Below are 23,412 nucleotides of genomic sequence, written 5' to 3'. Positions count from 1 at the left end.
GAAATCTACCTTTTTGAACTTATTTCACTCTTTTGCAAAATATGTGGTAGGTAATGTACTATTTAGTAGATCACTTGATTTTTGAGCACATGTGACTGGCCATTTTATAAACCTTCTGCTTAAGATAGTGTATAGTTTCGACAATGACCACATGCAATGAAATATCAATTACATTACATGAAACTATCATAAAGGTATGGCAGCATTCCCTTCACTGTGCATGTTGCCAATACAACTTCACCTTATTTCTAAACCTATCTCAAGAAGTACGGTAGAACTGTGTAGCGTCACCTGAAATAAAAACTGTGCACACGCTGATTATGTATTGATTTTTTAATATTTGGGATTACTTGAAATACCCCGTGTATTCTTCACGTTAGTCATTGTTTAACTTGGAAAAGAAACGAAGAAGTGTTGTGGGCTTCAATACAGCCATGACAAGAAAGATGATTTCATGCGCTATTTTGCAGATGATTATATTACTACAAGGTAGTTAATTTAAAATAGCAGAACATAACATTCTTGCTCTGTCTCTCCCTCTTGACTCATTGCATCTTTTATTAAAATAACATATATTTGTCCAATACGTATTAATTATGCAATGTGCACCAATGGAATATGTCGTAGGGTTGGGAGACGAAGAAAAGTATTCATAAATGAATCAAAGACGTTATAGGGCTATCGTCTGGCAGTGTTTTGACTATATGTTATCACAAGTGAAAATAGTGTTAATTAGTTCCCTGAATTAAATTCGTTTTGTTTACGATATGTATATGATCACCTTTTGTACTCTAAGTAGTCATATGTGCTGATTCTATTTGAATGTCAATTCTAAGCGCTTTTTATCTTTTCCCACAAATTTATTGATTCATGTGCTCTTTATTACTGCGTCATTTTCTCTTTTGAAAGTTAATACCGTATATATAAGCCATGTATTAAATTATATCTTTTTTGAATTCATACGATAAAATATATCTAGTATTTACTTATGATACACAACTCTTTTTTTAATTTATACCAACTTGCTTCAGAATATAATTTTTCAAGATTAAATTCCCTTTTTAGCATATGACGCTGAACCTGATACTCTTTTCGAAATGTCATATTCTCCCGTAGGCTGACCATGTAAATATAAGTGATTCAAGATAGTGATAGGATTGTGATGGTCCAATCTGTAAAAGAAATATATCTTGCCATTTTGTAAACTATCTGACCATAACTGAAAACAAAGTTAGTTCGATTTAGCAATGGTTTTGCCGGCTGCGTCATCTTTGTCTCGATTGAAGTAAGGAAATTACTACCGAGAGACGGCAACACGTCGAGTAATATTAATTTATTTGAAAGATGTATTTCCTTGGCTGAGAGTAAAGGCAATTTTTAGTTACTTGTTCTAGTTCACAAAGTAGTCGTTTTGGATGATTCAGCTACAACTTTTATATGAACACAAAATTAACAGTCGCATATAAAATATTATAATTTCACGTGTGAAAATATATGAATGAAAAAATGAATAGTATTTCTCCAATAATCGCAGTCATTTTTGACAACTAGCATGTTATTTAAAGATCATGAATATCATCATTTGTGAACATATGTTGAAACAGGCTGTCATAGTTTCTTTTTATATAGCAAGATTGATTTGTTTTTCAACATGGTTGGATACGTACGCTTTAAATGTTCCTGGAAACATAAACAACTATAAACAATAACAACATAACTTAATTAATTTGAGCAAATACATTACTTTATACTTTCTAATCACCGAAAATCTCAGAAGAGATCGGTGCCATCTTTTCATGTAACTCTGATTACCTTTCAGCATAATATTGATGATATGTGATGATAAATTATGATTTGAATCCTTGCTGATGTATGTAATGGGTGAACTGATAACATAACGGTTCATTTCCTTTATATTAGGTTTTTGGTAAATAATTACATACAATGGCATACAATAGTGACCAATTGGTAACTTAATTTGACCTATTCAAGATTTGCCAGATGACATTATGTTCCTTAATTTCTTAGCTGCTCAAATTTGCTAAGATATGTTAAACTCAAAGTTAATCAATCTACTAGAATGTTTTGAATTTTATTTGTGACAGTTCATAAGGTTAGTGGATTATGTATTACTCGCACTGGTCAACTTTTTCTTTTCACAATCTAGAATTTACATGACATGATAATTGCAAGTAAGTTTTAAGTCTAACATTCCATTGTATTCGTTGAATTTACTTTCACATTGTTGTCCACATGAACATGTATAAGTGACGTATCCTGGTGACGTAAATATAAAAAATGCAAGCATAAGATTTGTACTGTAGCTTCAAAGCTATATGTGCAATCATCGTAACTAAATCCTTAGTAGACAAGATATTACAGTGTCATTAAGCATATATTTCAAGTGCAAACTTATTTTTCCGTTGCAATCAATAAAATATAACTGGAAGGATAATAATTTATAATGTCATAGTCCCTTAAAAGTAGATGCCGACATTTTAGAATGATGACCGGTCGATAGCCAGTATATTGATCTGTGAAATTAAAGATAAAGAAAAGAAAGATAAAGGAACATTTCTCGCTCCAGGCAAACAGGTCCAGATCAAGTAAAAGCTTTAATTTTATTAGATAATTATACCTTTCAGAATATTTTGGTAAAATTTCTACTTTACAGAGTATTTGTCATCGGGCAAATTTATTTCATTATTTTACAAACAATGTAGTAGGTGATGTACTTTTGAGTACAACAGTTTATTTGTTGAGCACAAGTGACTGGCCATTTAAAAAAAAAAAAAACTTTCTGCTTTAAATAGTGTATAGTTTTCATAATGACCACACGCAAAGAAATATAAATTATATTACATGAAACTAGCATAAGGGTATGGCAACATTCCATTCAATGTGCATGTTGCCAATGCAGACAACTTCACCTTATTCTAAACCTATCTCACAAATACGGTATAACTGTGTAGTGTCACCTAAGATAAAAACGTCTAGGATTGGCACACGCTGATCATGTATTGATTTTTTAATATTTCGGATTATTTGAAATACCCCGAGTATTCTTCATATTAATCATTGTAATCAAGAAGTACGGTAGAACTGTGTACCGTCACCTGAGATAAAAACTGTGCACACGCTGATTATGTATTGATTTTTTAATATTTGGGATTACTTGAAATACCCCGTGTATTCTTCACGTTAGTCATTGTATAACTTGGAAAAGAAACGAATAAGTATGGTGGGCTTCAATACAGCCCTGACAAGAAAGATACTTTCATGCGCTATTTTGCAAATAATTATCTTACTACAAGGTAGTTAATTGAAAATAGTAGAAAATACTATTCTCTCTCGCTCTCTCTCTCTCTTTCTCTCTCTCCCTCACGGCTCATTGCATCTTGATTAAAATGATATATATTTGAGCAATACGTATTAATTAGGCATGTGCGCCAATGAAATATGTCACATAGTTGGGCGAAGAAGAAAAATATTCTATGATAATCAAAAACGGTATAGGGTTATTCTCCGACAATATATATATATATAGTATTCCAAGAGACAATCATGTTAGTTTATTGAATAACATTAGTTTTGTTTACGATATTTATATGATCAACTCTTTAGCTATTTGAGTGTCCTGTGTAAGCGCTATATTTTCCCACTAGGCTTTTGTTTCATGTATTCTGTATTACTGCGTCATTTTCTTTTTCTATGTTAATACCGTATATATAAGCCATGTATTAAATTATATCTTTTGTGAATCCATAAGATGAAATATATCCTGTATTTAATTAAGACAAAAAACTCTTATTTTATGTTATACCAACTTGCTTCAGAATATAATTTTTCCAAGATTAAACTTCCTGTTTGGCCAAAGACGTTGAACCCTAGACCCTTTTCAAAAATTCATCTTCTCCCGTGGGCTGACCACGTACATATAAGTGATTCAAGATAGCGGTAGGATTGTGATGGTCTAATCTGCAAAACATATATCGTAATATTTTGTAAACTATTTCACCATATCTGAAAACAATGCTAGTTCGATCTAGCAATTCTTTTGGCGGCTGCGACATCTTTGTCGTCGATTGAAGTAAGGGGAACTTACATCAGAGAGACGATAAAGAGTCTGGTAATATTTGTTTATTTGAAAGATTTAGTTCCTTTGCTGAAAGTAAAGGCAATGTCTGTTTACTTGTTCTAGTTCACAAAGTATTCGTTTTGGGTATTACTGCTACAACTTTTCTACGAACACAAAATTAACAATCGCTTATAAAATATTATACTTTCACATGTGAAAATATATGAATGAAAAATATAATATGATTTATCCAATACTCGCAGTCATCTTTCACAACTAGCATGTTATTAAGAGATCATGAATATCATCATTTTGCACGTATGTTGAAATAAGCTGTGATAGTTATTTTTATAAAGCAAGATTAAAGTTTAATTCAACATGGCTGGATTGCTAGCTTTAAATGCCCTTGGAAACATAATGTAAACAATAACAACATAAGAACTCAATTCATTTGAGCAAATACATTAATTTAGACTTATGTTTAAAGCATAATATCTTGCGACTCATCGATAATCTCAGTATAAATCAGTGCCGTCATTTCAAATAACTCTGAGCATCTTTCAGCATTTTATTGATATATTATGATTTGAAACTTTTCTTATTTATGTAATGGGTGAACTGATAGTATAACTGTTCATTACCTTTATATTAGGTTTCTGGTAAATAATTACATACAATGGCATACAATAGTGACAAATTGGTAACATAATTTCAGCGCTCGCCGTCCCACTTCTGACTATATTGTACTTAAAGTATTTGCTGACAATCAGTCAGCTCTCGTGCAGCCAAGATATACCGTCGTCATTTTCTATTTCTTCAATTGTTTTTTTTTCTTCTGAAACCTAGAAGTTACTTGTGTTACTGTATTGATATGGATTTCATCGATATAATATTACAGCACTTATGTGTTAGAGGTTTGTAATATATTGGGTGAAGTGAATATAATCCATATCGCTCCGGATTTTAAACAGACCAATTGTGAGATAAGGTAAATACACGCCCTATACAAGCAAATTTTATTTGTATTTAAATCGGTCAAGAAATTACTAACATGAAGATGCACGACCTTTGCCTGGAAATATTAAATTTCATTATATTCTTTGACATATTCAATATATGCCGGATTATATTACACTAGCTTAATTTTTAGCTGCTCCATTATGCTAAAATATGTTATACTCCATGTTGATGACTCTACTAGTAGTTTTTCAATTATCTTTGTGCCAGTTCAGAATTGGAGCATGTATTACTCGCACTGGGTCCACCTTGCTCTTTTCACAATCTGGAATTTGTATGACATGATAATTGCAACCAAGTGTTAAGTCTAACATTCCATTTAATTCGTTTAATTTACTTTCACATGGTTGCCTACAAGCATTTTAATCGAGCTGTTTGTTCTGTATCTCTAAGTCATTTGCGTGCCATGAGTTTGGTATAATTAGATGTAAAAGATATACTCGAAATAGGATCCAGCGCTGATTGCGTGGATGTGCGTGGATTGGTTTGCGAGAGGAAGTCGTGCCAATATAATATTGATGAATCACAATTATATAATCCTGCAAAACTTTTACTGAATTTACGATGATGTTATGTGAACGATTTTGGCCAAGAATAATATGTAAGAACGTTTCTCATTTTAACTCATTAATATTCTAAATATATGACTCCACCTAAAAATACAAATACAGAACACAACAATATATATGATTCTTCTAATGATGTTAAATGCACGAATGTCTCAAGTAAACAAGATTAAAGAAAAACAAACCTGACCCATTTAGCTATTGATGAAACATACCATGACGTAATGCAATTTTATACTCTATAACATTCTCAACAATATAAAATGTGTTGCTAATATTGTAAAGAAAATGCAGTAGACATCAGTTAGATGGTTATATTTATGTCGCTCTGGGTGTTTCAATAACCATAACCCAGACCCTAATAATTATATTTACGTCTTTAAGTTAATTGAATTTTTTTTTTCATTCTATAACAATTTATATTTTCAAGATGATAAAACCATTTACTAATAGAATACTAAATTACTTGGTATTACTTTCATATGCTAGTTATTTTATGGGTGAATTACAATATCCTAGACCCAGAAAACAGATCAATATGTTTATTTCCATTGATTATGATCCAAATATTTGAATCACCCATATAAAATAATAACAATTATTTCTACTTTACTTTATAATAAAACTAGTATCAGAGTCGGTTGTCAGGAACAAATTAAACTTGATATTGGAGAAAGCCAAATAATTCATTAAATTTAGCATAACAAATAATGATGGTGAAAAAGCTAACCAACAATACAAATTAAAAGCACATAGCACCTTTCCCTGCAACAGAAATCGTATGCACGAAAGGCTGCTTTCAAATATTAGTCAAACATTAATATGATTAACATCATATACAGAATGTGAAGTCTTAAGAAACAGAAAATATGCATAATAAATTCTTGACTAGAAAGTGCATCTGTAATTCCAGTTATTTATATTTTCAATTTAAGTTCCTGATGTCAATATTGTATTTATCCAACGTGCACCTCGACCCTAATAATCTTTGAGTTTTGATTTCCATATTACCATTGAAAATAAGAGGGTTGTGATCATTAAATATAATACTAGGAGGAGGAGTTGAACTAATATATACTTCAAAGTGTTGCATTACTAATATCAAAGCCTAACATTAGTCCTCCATTGTGGAATAATTTCTCTGGTGGTTATTGTGTTTTTCTTTTGCGAAATAGCACAGAGACGATGAACACTAATTTCGTCTTTTACTATAGAAACCGCAACATCACCCCCATCAACGTATATTTTGAACGATTCATATTTGTAATAATGAAAAATGATCATTAACATATCAAAAGACGTTATAGGTTTATATGTTCCATAGCTCGCAATATCTGCTAGAAATGTAACAGACACATGATGGAAGTCTCTGTTTTATAAATTGTTTGTAAAATGTGTATCAATGAGCCTATACAAAAAAATCATTATTATCTCTAAATGTCCTTACAAGGTGTCAGTCGATACAATCATTGACGTAGGATACATACCTATCTAGACGAAATGTAATCAGGTGCATTAAACGCACGGAATTCGTAGAAAGAAATAAACATTTCTGAGCAGTCTCGTATGAAATTTGATGTCTAAAGGCTGTGCATCATTGAGATTTGCAATAGCTCATATTAGACTGAAATGGTTTGTTTGTACCAAAGTCCTGCTGAGCGGAAGAACTACTTAGAAAAAAGTGATGTGAGTGGAGGAATAATCATAACTTCTCCAGCAACGTCTTCAAAAGTTCATACCTCTTTTCATGAGGACAGATCTTGATATTACTTTTTGCACAACTACAGCTATATCTTCAATCTTCACAATCTGGGTGCTATATCTAGCATACACACACACACACACACACACACATATATATATATATATATATATATATATATATATATATATATATATATATATATATATATATATAGATATATATATATAGGGGCCCGGAGTGGTCTAAAGTGTTCTCCGTTATGGATCACTGATATCTCACTTCTGTCTTCGTGGGTTGGAGTCTCAGATTCGGCCATCGTGGTTATCTGAGAAAGCTCGCCAGTAGCTTCTCGTGGGTTGGTGACTCTTTCCGGGTGTTTTCCCGGGTTCTTCCTCCACCATTAATACTGGCCACCATGTATAACCTATCGTGTGCTGTAAAAGAGCGTTGGACCCTAAACAACAACAAAACAACAACAACAACAAATATATATATATATATATATATATATATATATATATATATATATATATATATATATATATATATATATATATATATATATATATATATATATATAAAGAGAGTGTGATAGATAGATAGATAGATAGATAGATAGATAGATAGATAGATATATAGATAGATACAAACTAGAGACCTAGATGGATAGAAACAGAGAGAGATATAGATACGATGTAAATATATTTATTTTAGCCATGCAGGTGAAAGCTGGCCAGTACTGTCAGTACGACTACCCATCATCTTACTACTCAACAAGATACTGTGATTACGGCTGTTGTGGCACTAAATACAGCGATTCAAGTGATATTTGTTGCTCGTAAGTAATATATATATATATATATATATATATATATATATATATATATATATATATATATATATATGTACATGCATGCGTGAGGGCATGCCTACATACATGCCTAAATCCATACATACATGCATAAATACATACATACACACGCATGCACGCACACATATATATACATACACATATACATACATACATGAATGCATACATACATACATACATACATACATACATACATACATACATACATACATACATACACGCATACATACATACATATATTAGCACGTTTAATTTATCATCGGTTTCGGTGGTGATTTGGCTTGTAGCTGGATAAGTGTAACACTGGCATGACAATTTTTAGTCAATGAATTAGGTATCAGGAGATTTTATTTTGTCTTGTAGATATTAAAGTCGATAGCAAATTTAAAATTCGTCTTTTGTATTGTATACAGAATACAAAACTATCTTTGTTTCTAGCTAATAAGGCATTATAGGCTATAGACAGAAAACATTATAAATATTGACACCTTTTCCAAATTCAAAAATAACCATCGAGAAAACTACGCCTATTTTAAGGGAATAGCTTAGGCAACAAGAGGGATCGGGGGAGCTAAACCTTGCAGACGAGAGCTAGGTAGTTGGGACTTTTAACTAAGTGTAAATTTAATCTATATTAGTACGTCGTTTCATTCCACAGTTACAGTTACAGTTACAACAGTTACAGCAGTTACAGTTCAAAAGTTCCAGTTGATATTGATGTCGGTGTCATTGTTGGGTCTGTGATTGGGGGTCTGGCTGGGCTCGCTATCCTGATTGGTCTGATCGTATGCTGCTGTGCTGCCGCAAACAATTCAAGCAGACGCACTGGAACCGTTGTGCAACCGGCAAACACTAACATGCAAGCTGTTGTTGGTAAGTAATCGAATAATTAGGCGAATAAAGTGAGAAACATAAAATGCATAGAAAACAACCAATAATTCGTTGTATGAAATCAAACAGTATCAGACTGAACTGTGTGTAAATCAAATAGCAGTTAAAACAATCCTATACTGTACTGAAATGAAATAACAGTATAATAAAAGCCGCGGTCTATGTGAAATCAAATAAGAGTTTAATTTTGTTTTCTCTGTGTTTATGATGGTATGAACAGTCAATAGCCAATCGCATAAAAAATAACGCAAGAAGGGTGTTATGAATGCTGTCTGAGTTGGCCACTGAGATATTTATATTAAGATAAACTCATACAAAATAACTTTTAACTCTTATGATTGCAAGCATTTATATATTTATTGATTTTGTATTGTTATTTAGAAAAATATTTCCTATTAGTTTTAGAGCCTGCTTAAGCGAATGAATTCTTATAAAGGCGTCTGTACGTTGCTATTTATATAACAGGGGATTCTCTAAACTACATCATAATAAATACGCCAATATCAAACAAACATATTCTAACTTGGTAGGCAATCTAGGGTTTTAAACATTCCGCAGCACGGTCTTAATCTTTTATTTAAATTGGATTATGTGATAAAACCGGACTAGTGATATTATAAACAAATAATATAGTCCTTGGTTTGACCTTCTAACGACGCTTGGAGTTCATGAAATCATGTTTAAGTTGTGACTTCATTGACATGTTTTCCCCAGAAACATGGGTAACCAATGGTGTCGTCTTTAAATCTTTTTTCGTGATGATTTACAGTTTAGGTTACCCACGGGGACTATTTATAAATGAAATTTAGACAATCGGTAAATGGTTACAGTGATGGGGATCAAATGGTCAAAGAATGCAAGACATCGACACTGACAGAGACAGTGGGGGCGTAGCATATTAGCCAACCCCTAGCGCATCGTACCTGCCAGACTGGGTGTCTTACATTGTAGGACTATGAATCCAGTAGATCAAATGTTAGTCTTTGACCCCTTCTCCCAATAGCTATATTCATTTTAGATTCATTGGTAACGAGCTGCATAGAAAGTGATATAGCCCCAATGTTCTTGGCAGAGTTTGAGTTTCAAAGCTTTTCCGTTTCAAATCAAAGTCAAAGACATATTTATTTATATTCGGAAAAACAGCAAAGATGTTTCATCTGATTCTGTCAAATCAATTTATTCAATTTTTTAAATAAAATATAAACCCACGTATTTATTTCGTTATTTTTAGGGGTGCAGTGTGTATGCCCTCAGTTACGTTAGTTGCATTGTGTTTACAGTGCGTACAGTATTTACTGTTTTCTTTTAAATACGGAAAATCTTATGGACTACATAATTTAATAATCTGCTTTATACTTGTGGATCAAACCCTTTGCAAGAATATCATTTTGCAGACATTTCTTCTAAAATTGTATTTGATATCCTTGTTGCTTTCCGATATTATTCTACTGTATATGATTATATGGAATCGGTTTGATTCCAGTCATGTAAATATATGCTATTTCATTTCTCATTTATTTGTCGTGTGCGATCATCTTCAGAGAAGTAGCATATAACCAAATAAGTCTGGACTATTGTTCTTATATATTATGCGTTGGGTGGTGCTGTTCTTTTTTACAACAAAGCATTTGCTGCAAGTGAATGGCCATATTTCTTATGATGTTGTTTTCTTGCAAGTAATTTCCCACGATATAAATCACAATGCATAATTTAAACATGGTTCAATTGACGATCTCATACTTACGACAAGCAAATGATAGCTCTTAAAATAGTATTTGCTTCTCCACAGATAGTCAGCGTCAGAGTATATCATATACAGATGAAAATTGATTGCCTACTAATCGTGATTGAAAATATTAAAGTTATTCAAAGTCCGATAAAGTAATAGATTCCGAAAAGCAACGGTGATTCCTTAAAAACTACCAATGACTCAGAATTTCAATGTTTGTGTAATCGTAGCTTAGAAAATCGATGGTAGCCTGTGACTCCCACAATGAGTACACAATCCAAACTCCTCGCTCTACTGCCAATGCTTTATCCGCTTGCATATATTTGTATGCATATCATAGCACTACTTTACGAACCTATGTGTATAATCTCATCAATTCTTTGATCAAATTATATGATGGGTTCCATGTTTTCATTTTAATATCTATCTCTCGTCATTTCATCAAAGTAGTATAATGTTCGTTGAATATAGCACCTGACATTTCTCGCAAGCTTTTGATGAATGAAACGTCATGGGCCATTGTTTGTTTTGAGTTTAATCTGTGTTGCAACAGTAATGTAGGTTAGTGACATGGCTCTTGATATCCCTTGCACAATGTGCAAGAAGTTATCATTTCTTAGTGTTACTAAAATGGGAATATAAATATAACTTAAACTCGTTATACACAGCTTGTGACATCTTTCTAATCCAGTTGTGTGTGCCTTGAGTGGCACTTTAAAGATTACTCACACCCAACTTCTATTGTTGACAAAGTTTGACAGTATATTTCGTAAATTTGCCAAGGATGTTTCAATTAAGATGTAGGTTTATTTTATTTTAAATCAATATATATCAGTCTATATATATATATATATATATATATATATATATATATATATATATATATATATATATATATATATATATATATATATATATATATATATATATATATATTATCTATCTCTATATCTATATATCTTATTATAAACGTTTCATTACTGATATAACATGTTCTCCTCAAAAGCTGAGTTTTCATTATCTGTTTACGCGTACGAGTTTTTGTTGAGCCGTTTGCTACACAGCTATTTATAAAACAGGGAATTATCCATATGCAACGCAATACGTCAATATCAAACCACAAATTACACCAATGGTAGGCGATCTAAGGGTTTGAACATTCCACAACTTGGTCTAAATCTTTATCTAAATTACTATATGTTTTCTGAGTAGAAGCTTACTATTCAAAGCAAAGGATGTTTTGTTTTGCTTGACATACGAATGACTCTACGATTTCCCTGTATCGTGAGTTCATTGTGAATTGTCAATCGTAATTGAGTAGACAAAGGAGTAACCGAGTTTGGCGTCCTTAAATCTATTTTCGTGTTGTTGAGCAGTTTAGGCTACCTACAAGGGCTACTTACAAAATGAATTTAAGACTATCGGTAAATGGTTATAGTGATAGGGGTACAATTTTCGAACAGTGCAATACATCGAGACTGATGGTTACGAGGGGCGTGTAGCAAATCTCATTCCCACCTGACATCGTAAATATCAAGTTCGGCGTCTTAAATTGTAGGACTGTGAATCAAATTCTTATAATGTTGGTTTTTGAAACTCTTTCTCCCAATCCGTATATCCATTTACCTACAGTTTTAAATTCATTTGGAACTAACTGCAGTGAAATTGCTGTAGGCCCAATGTACTTGGCAGATTTTGACTTTCCAGGCTTTTCTTTTAGTCATGGGTAGTTTTCCGTACAGTTCATAAAGAAATAAACGCAAATGGGTCTGATCACATGATTGTGTTCTACCCAATATAAATATTCCATTCAATTATCAACTGATGCAGGTGCAGTTATTACATGTTATTTCTTCCTAAAGCAAATGTGTTATAATGTCTCTGCTGCGTCACATTTTGCTCACATGCACAGAGTAGTAAATTAAATCTAACAACGCAAACTAATAACAAAGAACCAAATATGCAAAATAAATTAAATTATTTTTCCCCGCAGTTGCACAGGATGATACCCAATAAGGAATGATAGTTTGCATTCGTCATTACGTCACATAGCTCTAGAGAGCTGACATACTTATTGAAGAAGAATAGTTTGCGGCAGTAACGGATTAAGAGCTCTGTGGTTTATTAACATACAAGTGACTGGACTCAGAAATATAGAATGATGATTTTAGTTTGCGGTTCTACAGATTTAAAACAGTAAACAAACAAATGTTATTTAAGACCACATCATTCTTCTCGGTGTATGCATATACACCCATAAAACTATTTATATTAAAACGATATATTGAAATGAATAAGAGCATACATGTTACCGGCATCCGAGGACATTCCAATTGACTATTATGAGAACTATCACGTGCTCTGCGTATTAAAAGTACATTTAGCAATATATAAAAGGACGAGTAGGGTGTTTATAAATTTTTCATAAATCTTCTGTTATCGAAATAAGGCTATTCGTATGCACGTGGCATGGCTACGTATTATTTATGATTTCTAGACTTTCATAAGTTCTAAGCACCTATAAACCAGAAAAGCACTTCAATCAATTATTCATTTAATATCACCTTTTAGTTTATTGGAATCAAGCCAATGAACGTTCCGAACGATTCCATGGTCGTCACGTGCAATGCCTTGTTATCTATCCATCAATACTGAATATTCACCATAATCCGTTGGTAACCATTTCACTTATTTCCAGTACATTTAAATCATATATGCTGAAGAAGGGCTGGTAAGTAAAATATAGTAAACGCACACGTGCAAACGCAAACACAATCACACACACACATGCGCACACATATAAATGCGAGCTATCTTCGTCACAAAAGAAGAGAATGGGAATGATAGCATACAAACTAATTTGTCAGAATCAATTTTACACCAATAATAAAATGCTCATGGAATGCCTTCGTCATTTGTAAACTGTTACATAAGTATTCTTGAAACGATGTTTCGTACCTAACAGCAATCCTCTGATTCACCTAATCTTCAATGCTTTAATGTTTTACATGTCGTACTTGATCTCACATTGTCTAACCAATGTATCATGGAGTTTTGTCTTAAGATGCATACTCTTTGACCTTAAGCTTGACAATATATCACATTCTTCACTGTTCTGTAGGTTATTAACATTTACCCATAATATGCTTTTCTTGACTTCAATTGTTAAACATTAAACGGACACTTCCTAAATGCAGCCTTTAACATATCAATGAAAAATGGCATTTGTTGATAGAAGCAGCAAGATCCATGATTGGTTATGCACGACAAATATTCAAAACCCCATGTATAGTATCTTATTACGCTTCAATTCGTAAAATTAAATACAAATCGTGAAATTAATATACCTTTATTTATATAGATTTATAGTTCATAAACTAATGCCATTAGGTACGCTTTAGCAGTATCTGTGATATTTATGCTTCACGAACAATCTCTCTTTATCTACCTACATATCTATCTATATATTTTGTATCACTATCTCTCTCTCTCTCTGATTATTTGTGTGACATATTTTGACAACTTTATCATAAAGTAAAATGTAATGCCTCAACTCGTCCTTGTGGCATCAGACAATGAACGATGAAAGCAAAGATCAAAATTTGTTGAATTAATGAATTTTGTTTATTACAATGTATAATTTATTAACATGTGTAAAAACACTGTGGAAATTGATTAAATTTACGGTGCAATGTCAGCAATCAAAGGAACGCAAAAAGACAATATTTATTATGCAGAAGTGGAGTCTACGTCGCGAAGTGTAACAGACCTAAAATATTTTGTAGAATATAGTATTCCAGGCAGATGGAGTCCAGGTCGCGGAGCATAATAAAGCTCAATGTTGTTATAGAAGAAAGGCTTGCCATAGCCTATAGATTCAACGTCGCGGAGTGAAATATAGCTTAATAATGTTCCAGGAGAACCTCTGGACATAGAAGATAAAATTGTTTGAAACTTAAAAGCTTATAATTTGATTTCCAACCAGCTGAATTTAACGTAAATATAACGCTGATAATACTTACACCATAAGACTAATGATGATATTGTAGACATGAAACTCATTAAGGACTTGTTTATAGCAAAGCATAAGGAAGAGCAACACTTATTCGTTTCATACAGATGTTGTTAATATCAATTTGTATTGTTAGCTGGTGTCTGTAGCATAATTTAAATCGTGGATATATCGGATGGAATGAACTAACGCAATTGTGTGAAAGATTAAAATATATGAAATGAATTAATAACGAAAAACATATATGGTGTATAAATACAATGATTATCTCACGCCCTCAACATACGATTAATCACATTACTCAACACAAACATTCAAAAATTAAAAAACGTAAAAAAGATTCGTGAATCTTGCGCATAGAAAGTGAGATTTAATACCTCATGGACTGCAAATACGCATCAAATAATATTATGCAATGTAAGAGATATTCACATAATCTCGCGCATAGAATACGATCAAGATTCAAATAATAACAAGAAATTCAAATACGTTTAAAATATTATGCACTATTAGTATGATTCACATAATCTCCTATATTATGCAATGCAAGTGAGATTCAAATAATCTCCTGTATAATGCAATGTAAGTGACTTCACATAATCTCCTGTAATACAATGTAAGTGATTTCACTAAAATTCATATATTATTCAATGTAAGTAAGATTTCACATAATCTCCTATATTACAGAATGTGAGATTCACATAATCCCCTAAAGTATGCAATGTAAGTGAGATTCACATAATCTCTTATATTATGCAATATAAGTGAGATTCACATAATCTCCTATACTATGCAATGTAAGTGAGATTCACATAATCTCTTATATTATGCAATATAAGTGAGATTCACATAATCTCCTATACTATGCAATGTAAGTGAGATTCACATAATCTCTTATATTATGCAATGTAAGTGAGATTCACATAATCTCCTATGTTATGCAATGTAAGTGAGATTTACATAATCTTCTGGAAAACAATGAAGTGATATTCACATACTCTCCTGGAATAAAATGTAGGTGAAGTTCTCATAATCTCCTGTTTTTTGCAATGTAAGTGAAATTTCACATAATCTCCTACATTATGCAATATAAGTGAGATTCACATAATCTCCTATAGTATGCAATGTAAGTGAGACTCTCATAATCTCTTATATTTTGCAATGCAAGTGAAATTTCACATAATCTTCTGGAACACAATGTAAGTGAGATACACATAATTTACTCTATTATGCAATGTAAGTGAGAGTTCACATATTTTCCAATATTTAAGCACTGTAAGTGACTTCACATAAACTCCTATGTTATGCAATGCAAATTGAGATTCCCGTAATCTCCTATATTGTACAATGTAAGTGAGATTCAGATAATTTCCTGGAATACAATGCAATTGAGGTTCACATAATCATTTTTATTACGCAATGTAATTGAGATTTCAGATAATCGTCAATATTAGCACTGTAGGTGATTTCACATAAACTACTATATTATGCAATACTCGTGTAATTCACATAATCTCCTATATTATGCAATTGAAGTGAGATTCACATAGTCTCCTATATTGTGCAATATAAGGGAGACTTCACATCATCTATATTATGCAATGTAAGTGCGGTTTGTATAATTATCATATAATATGTAATATAAGTGAGATACACATAATATCCAGTATTATGCAAAGTAATTGAGATTTCACATAATCTCCAATATTCAGCACAGTGAGTACAGTCACACATATACACATACGTATAGACAGCACACAGCACCAAACATCTACATACAGTCAGCTCTACACAGCTACCGTCAGCCTTACACTTCTTCAGTCAGCTCTAAACAGCCGTGAACAACTTCAGACAGATATGCACAGACCAAAACAGCCGTGAACAGCTACAATAAAACCAAACTGGACATAATAATAGGTTCTGAAAAAATCTTTAAATATATGCTAATGAATTAAACTATAATAGTAACTTGTAATTCAAAGTTCACAAAGTCTCAGATCTAAGTAGTAGTAAATGCATCATTACAAGATACAGCGTTAAAACCTGAATAAGCTTCACATATCAAATAAAATATGAATTTAACACTTACCCCTATGGCTGGAGAATACAATGGAGAACGTTCTCTCCTTGACAAGATCCAAAACGACCAGTGTCAGTTAGAAATAGAATCTACCTTAAATACATAGGCGAGTGGGTAAAAGGCAGTGTAAAATACCCATGCATATAGTGATTTAATGTCTTTGGTCGCAAGTAATCTTGGGGCTCTGAGTGGCCAAGTTGCTTAAAGCGCTCTCCGTTACAGACCACTGTCATCTCACCTCTGTCTGCCTAGTTTCGAGTCTCCGATTCGGCCAATATGGTTATGTGAGTAAGTTTGCCAGTAGCTTGTCGTTGGTCGGTGCTTCATTCCGGGGTTTACTCAGGTTCTCCCTCTACCAATAATACTGGCCGACATGTATAGCCTATCGAGTGCTGAAAAATGACGTTAAACCAATAATACTGGCCGACATGTATAGCCTATCGAGTGCTGAAAAATGACGTTAAACCCCACAACAACAACAACAACATCAATAAATTTTCGACAAGACACATGTTAGCACAGTCGCTTACCTGGAAAACAAACAATGAAAGATAGTCAAATCGTTCTAGGGCAAAACCAAGTTATTTCTTGCCTTATTATGCGCCAGTGTCCGGTACATGTTGTACAAACTATATAATGTGCTAATGAAGAGAAAGGACAAAGTTTATATATTAATCAATATGTCGAATTTTCAAAGCAAAGTTATCTTGACCTACCATCCAATAATGCATCCTAGAAATGTTGTAGTATTTTCATCATATAATAGTGCATCTGATTACGAGGGAGAGATATATTACGTCATTTAGCATTCAAAACAATTTCATCGAGACCAGGAAGATCTGAGGTTTAAAAAGGTCATTTTACTCAACCGTTTGATTAGTTATTTAACAAATTGTTGCAGCCAGGGTCTTTTTGCTACTAATATTATGCTTCCTGGTAACATGCTCAGAATATATAAAAAATACACGCTTTGCTGCATTATACCGCTTTATATTCATCTGAAGGAGTTCTGAGAGCAAAGCAATAATAATTGGCCCCGGTCATCACAAGGGTTTGTCACTGTTAAACAATGACGATGCTACATACTAAATAGGCTTGTGCAGGGGAAACAATATTGTGTTATTTAAAAGCATTTTAAATTATAGTATAAACTTATTACGTATTGTTGTTTATTCTTCTTTGATTGATGGTACCGCTTGGAGGGAGAACCATATTCACATGGACAATAATTTTCTTTGCGGTACTAAGGCATCTAAATTTCAAAGAAAATAGTGAAATATTCAAACCGGTATGTCTGCTAGTGTTTTTAACTGAGTAATGTCATCATGAAATATTAGTTGTCACTGTTGAAATGCAATGTGTTAGTGTTTACATGAATACAATGCGAGGTGTAAGCCTACTTTTTAAACCTTATGTTAAAGTGACCATTTCAACATTTACGACTATTGACCATTCATTGTGTCATCGGTTGCGAGTGAAAATTTAAATAGCAACAGTGTCATAAAAAACCATATTTGCTTTTGTAGTAAAAAAAATTAGTCTGCTGTACAGAGACAGCTTCGAAAGAGAATTTATTGATTTTAAATAACTTAGAGCCTCTTATCTCTAAAACATCCTTTCACTGGAAAATGTCAAATTTATAGCCACTCCTCTATGCAACGCATGCATAGTGTACGGTGTCATCTGCTTGTCAAAACTCTATGTAAATACCAGACATTCCCACTGTAAATTAAATAGGTGGCCTGATCTCATTCAGCTTACCCGTGCCGAAAGGAATGCTAGCAAGATTTTTTTGAATATGACAGACTTTCCATGGACCTTGCTTGTGTGTGCGTGGGTGTTGAAAGCTTAAAATTTCAGCTTAAATTCGGTCATAATAAAAGTTGATGAAATTCTAATTTGGAACATCCATTCATACATACATGTCTGTATGTAAGTATGTATGTATGTATGTATGTATGTATGTATGTATGTATGTATGTATGTATGTATGTATGCATGTATGTATGTATGTATGTATACGCGTGTGTGTGTGTGTGTTTGTGTAGGGGGGTTGCATTCACCTTCAAGCTCATAATTAGGATTAATCATATTAAATTGAATACATACTTTAGTTATTCTTCAGTCATTTGATGTATAGGCTGATTGTGTGACCAGTGAATTAATGTGTGTGTGTGTGTGTGTGTGTGTGTGTGTGTGTGTTATTTTCTATTCTAACATTACGATAATATTGTAATAAAGCCAAACATGTTCTTTTCAATCATTTCAGTGAATACCACAACACAACAGTCAACCATCCCTGTCCAGCAGGGAGCAGTCGGATATGGTTATCCCAGTGGTGGTCCCCCACCTCTTTATGGCCAGCATAATAATATGGCTCAGTAATGTGCCGATTCTGCCAATCCACCACCACCAACAGCGACATGTTAGAGGCCAACGTTTTCATTGGCAATTTTGATCAATCATGTTAAGACGTTCGGAAATAAGAAATTTGTTACAATAGACTCACAATGCGCGGTTTCGCACGCAAGAGAGAGAGAGAGAGAGAGAAAGAGAGAGAGACAGAGAGGGAGACAGAGAGAGACAGAGACATAGAGAGACAGACATACAGAAATACAGAGCAAGACAGAGAATACAAAATTAGTTTGGCTCAATGAAAGTTTTCAAAATGAATCGATTGTATTTGATATTTGCAGGTATGATATATTTCTAGGGTAGGAGATTAATCTAATATCATATCAATCATATATGATTGTTATTCACAATGTATTTAACATTTGAACGGTATGTCTTATTTGTGTATATATTGGCTAAATTCTGTATAACTTATTCTCACTTGATGTTAATACCACACACATCCAAATGAGTCTTTAAGATATCCTACCATATCATTTACTAAATCTAAATGTAATGATAATTATTTGAATTTTATTTCACAATATTATTGTGTTTTAAATTTCTTTGCTCATTGTCTTTAATGTACCAGATGCAAGCTAAAAACGCTGTCTCTAAATCTGACCTTATTTCAAATACGCCAGGTATATCGGTCTCAAAGACGAAATAGCTCGTGACTTTCACATTTCATGCAACATGGCTGTCAAGGAATATTCCCGTTCTGTATGCAGTCTAGATTGCAGTATATTCAACGTCAAACAGCTTGATTGCATTAAATCATTTTTGCAAGCCTCAGGTTAATACATCAGCGTTACCGCAGGTAAAATTAACACTGTCACAAAGCCCATATTGTGCAATGGGGCCTTGATGGTGTGGAGGTGGTCCCTTTCAATGGCAACGCGTATATTGTGTTCGCTTCACCTGCATGCATAACAAATATGCTTACATTCAAGCGTGGGTTGGGTCTGCATTTTAATAGGTAATGAGTCAGCATTGCTTGGCTAACAAATACAATTTCTTTAGCCTTACGTTCTAAAATGAATCATTGAATATGGCCCCTCTTCCCAAAGTAGGTCGCCCGACTTTTTGGGTTCGCATTTTCGGTTGCTTCTTTGATAGATCCTTTACATGTAATAAATATGTTGTTGTTTTCGAAATTACTGCGACATACTGTTGTCAATGTTAAAAAAGGTATGGAAGCAACAATCACCTCTGTAATATAGATAAACACAATCACTTTGTTGTTTTGTGTGTGCATTCTTCCGTAAGTATTGTCAGCTGCGTTAACCGTATCAAGGGGCAGCACCGTTTGCACGGGAATATCGTGTCATGTTAATTTATTTGCTGCAGGACACGTTGCTATGGTAATGTTCGAGACGAAAGATCTTTCTCTCATTTTCTCTTGTAATCAGAAAATGAGTTTAACTATGGTCCAACGTTTGACTTAATTATTTTCCTTTCATTAACCCCTGTGCCATACTTTTGATATTTACGTATTTTATGCAGTAATATAGATAGTATAGGGACTCCTAGTTAAATTTTTGCACGTAACGGTCTACATTTTGAAAAGGCAACAAGAGATTTATCACAGTCAGTGACCGTTTCGGCAAGACCCATTAGTGATTCGTGGGAGGTTAAGTTATGAGAAATTGAAAAACGAAGAGGAAAACGTAAACTAAATGTATATTTGATGACCACTGAATCTCGTGATTTTGGACCATGTTCCAAACGAAATTTATGGTTACTGTTTTGCATGATGACACGCCTAATATCTTACCCCATCGACATTGAGAAGAACACTTACTTCGTCTGACACGTTAAAAGGGTTGAACAAATCTTTGACAGATTCTAATAAATAGACCCAAATAAATGTAATTTGAACAAGTTGTGTAGTTAGACCCATCTAGCAATAGGCTTGGCAGTATTGTAATCTCCACAGCTTTTTAATCCAATATTCTGTGTGCACACACAAAAATAAAAAAAAACAACAAAAACCAGTGGTTACGGAAGCAAGTAACTGTATCACGCAATATCCATGACAAAGGTATTGGAAACGTTCTTGAGCTGTTGGATATCACCCCATATATTTTAATTCATTAATGGGGTTCCCAGTGTTCGGGTGAACAGTACATTTGAATGTACAGCAGAGGCTAGTCGACCCTCTTGCCAAATTTAATGAATAGGCGAGAGTTATCTGTCACAGTGTTGTTGTTGAAATTGTTGCATACTTCGTTATTACGATTAAGTAAGATCTTCCAAAACAAGGAATATAATGTTTGGATAAGACTAAAGAACATGTATGAGTGTCTGACTTATGGAGATTTTATAGTAAATTATACGCAAGAGTTATAATTGAGAGGACGTTATGAGTAAGGGATATGATAAATTCGTTTGCTCCTTTCTGCACACCAAGATGAGAATGACGTCCCCTTCAATTATCCCTGCCCCTCCCACCAACTTCCAAGCAAAGGAATAAGTAAAGCAGTGAAGAAAAACTGCATATTCGCTCTCCTTTCTCAATCCATTGTTCGTTTTCTTCTGTTATATCTCAGTTCCTCCTTTCCACGTTTATTACTATTAATTCTTCATTAAAATTGTATAATCTTTTACCTTTTTAGCAAATGTTACAAAATATATGAAAATTTATCACGGAGGAGAAAGATCATTTTTGGTAAACGCAAAGTAATGGAAGCATATATGTGTGGTATATAAAAATATGTAGATATTTACATATATTATCATATGGATTCTTGCGACTATGCTCATGCCGTTTAAATGTGTCTCAGTTAGACAGTTAGTTGTTTCTGATTCCAATTTTATTAATTTCTAATCTCTTCTGAGATTTCTTTTGTATACTTTTAAATGCTAGGAGGGTCGTGTGTTTAATATGGTTTTAGACCTAACCTACTATGATACATCTGTCTTTTTCTGTATCCAGGGTTATTTGCATAATTAACCTTTAATGTTCAGTGCACAAATAAAGATAGAGAACTGCATATATATTGTATAGAGTTTATGTCTGAGTCAAAAATCTTGATACTTTGATGTGTCCAGGATTTTGCAACTTAAAACAAATAAGTCGCAATATCACAGAAAAGGAACATTATAAGTCATCGATATTAATAATATACAAAAGTCATAAAATACTGTGTGTCATATCCTAACTAGTCAAGGATAAAAATAGATGATATGTTGAGGACATATAATTGCAGCAACAAATAAATAAAAAGCAGTGTTCGATTAAGGATTAATGTCAACCCCACAGACTTTACGTGGGGTAGAATGACATACAACTGTCGATAGGTTGTTTCTCGGCTGTCGGATTTTGTTCGTTGCTGAATATTTATATATCCTATCTAGAGAATCAATGCGATACAATCTAATGTAGTGCACGTGAAATGTCAACCAAATTAACATTATGGAACGTAGTGTATATTATCTGCATATTCGTTTAAGCGGCATGTAGGGACATGACGCGAAATTAGTAGGAATGATAAATATAATTGATTTTATGAAAGTCGTCGGACATATGGAAACATTAACATTAAACGACAGTTGCTTTCATCAGTATAAGGAGTATGATCGATCCAAAGAATCATTTTGGTGATTAGTGAGGATATTACACGAAATTAAATTACGCAGCCCTTTACAGTACGAGGGAATTAACGTTAGGCTGCCATGTTGTAAAGCTTATAGATCGCAAAGGAAAATGTAATGTTAAAAGCTTACACCATTTGAGGAATATACTGACCAAAAACCCACATTGACTGAACAACACTCATAAATACCGACCAACACTTCTGACCCATGTGTTGATTGAGCAGTGTGCATACATTCTGACCGGCAGACAACATTCATTGACTAACACAATACCTACTATCTAATACGCCTGCACGGTTCAACAATTTATTGAATACCACCCACCACTACTGTCCAATACATACAAACACACACCCTTACTAACCTTTATTTAGTCTTACTGGCAAGCAGGCAATGTTAAAGCGGATGTAAGCAGAAAGAAGAGTATGATAAAGAGTTGACACAATGGCACCTTACAACAGTGAAGTGT

General features: G+C 33.2%; 1 protein-coding gene across 1 annotated transcript; it reads left to right on the top strand.

The window, feature by feature from the left end:
* Positions 1–370: 370 nt before the first annotated feature.
* LOC149788821 (uncharacterized) lies at positions 371–22,341 on the top strand. The gene is made up of 4 exons (XM_089975783.1): positions 371–489; positions 8,081–8,204; positions 8,896–9,110; positions 19,219–22,341. The coding sequence occupies exons 1-4, from the start codon at positions 435–437 to the stop codon at positions 19,332–19,334; spliced, it is 510 nt and encodes a 169-aa protein (XP_089831909.1). The 5' UTR covers positions 371–434; the 3' UTR covers positions 19,335–22,341.
* Positions 22,342–23,412: the final 1,071 nt, after the last annotated feature.

This window comes from Sinohyriopsis cumingii, chromosome 11, assembly GCF_028554795.1.
Source record: "Sinohyriopsis cumingii isolate HCF-2022 chromosome 11, ASM2855479v2, whole genome shotgun sequence".
In the NCBI taxonomy this organism is placed as follows: domain Eukaryota; kingdom Metazoa; phylum Mollusca; class Bivalvia; order Unionida; family Unionidae; genus Sinohyriopsis; species Sinohyriopsis cumingii.
This window is presented reverse-complemented; position numbering and strand designations above follow the sequence as displayed.

Excerpts from the sequence above, each read along its gene's own strand:
- LOC149788821 (XM_089975783.1), top strand. The coding sequence starts at position 435 with ATGACAAGAAAGATGATTTCATGCGCTATTTTGCAGATGATTATATTA. Across the intron at positions 8,205-8,895 it reads TCAAGTGATATTTGTTGCTC|TTACAGTTACAGTTACAACA; the intron begins GTAAGTAATATA and ends TTCATTCCACAG. Across the intron at positions 9,111-19,218 it reads TAACATGCAAGCTGTTGTTG|TGAATACCACAACACAACAG; the intron begins GTAAGTAATCGA and ends CAATCATTTCAG.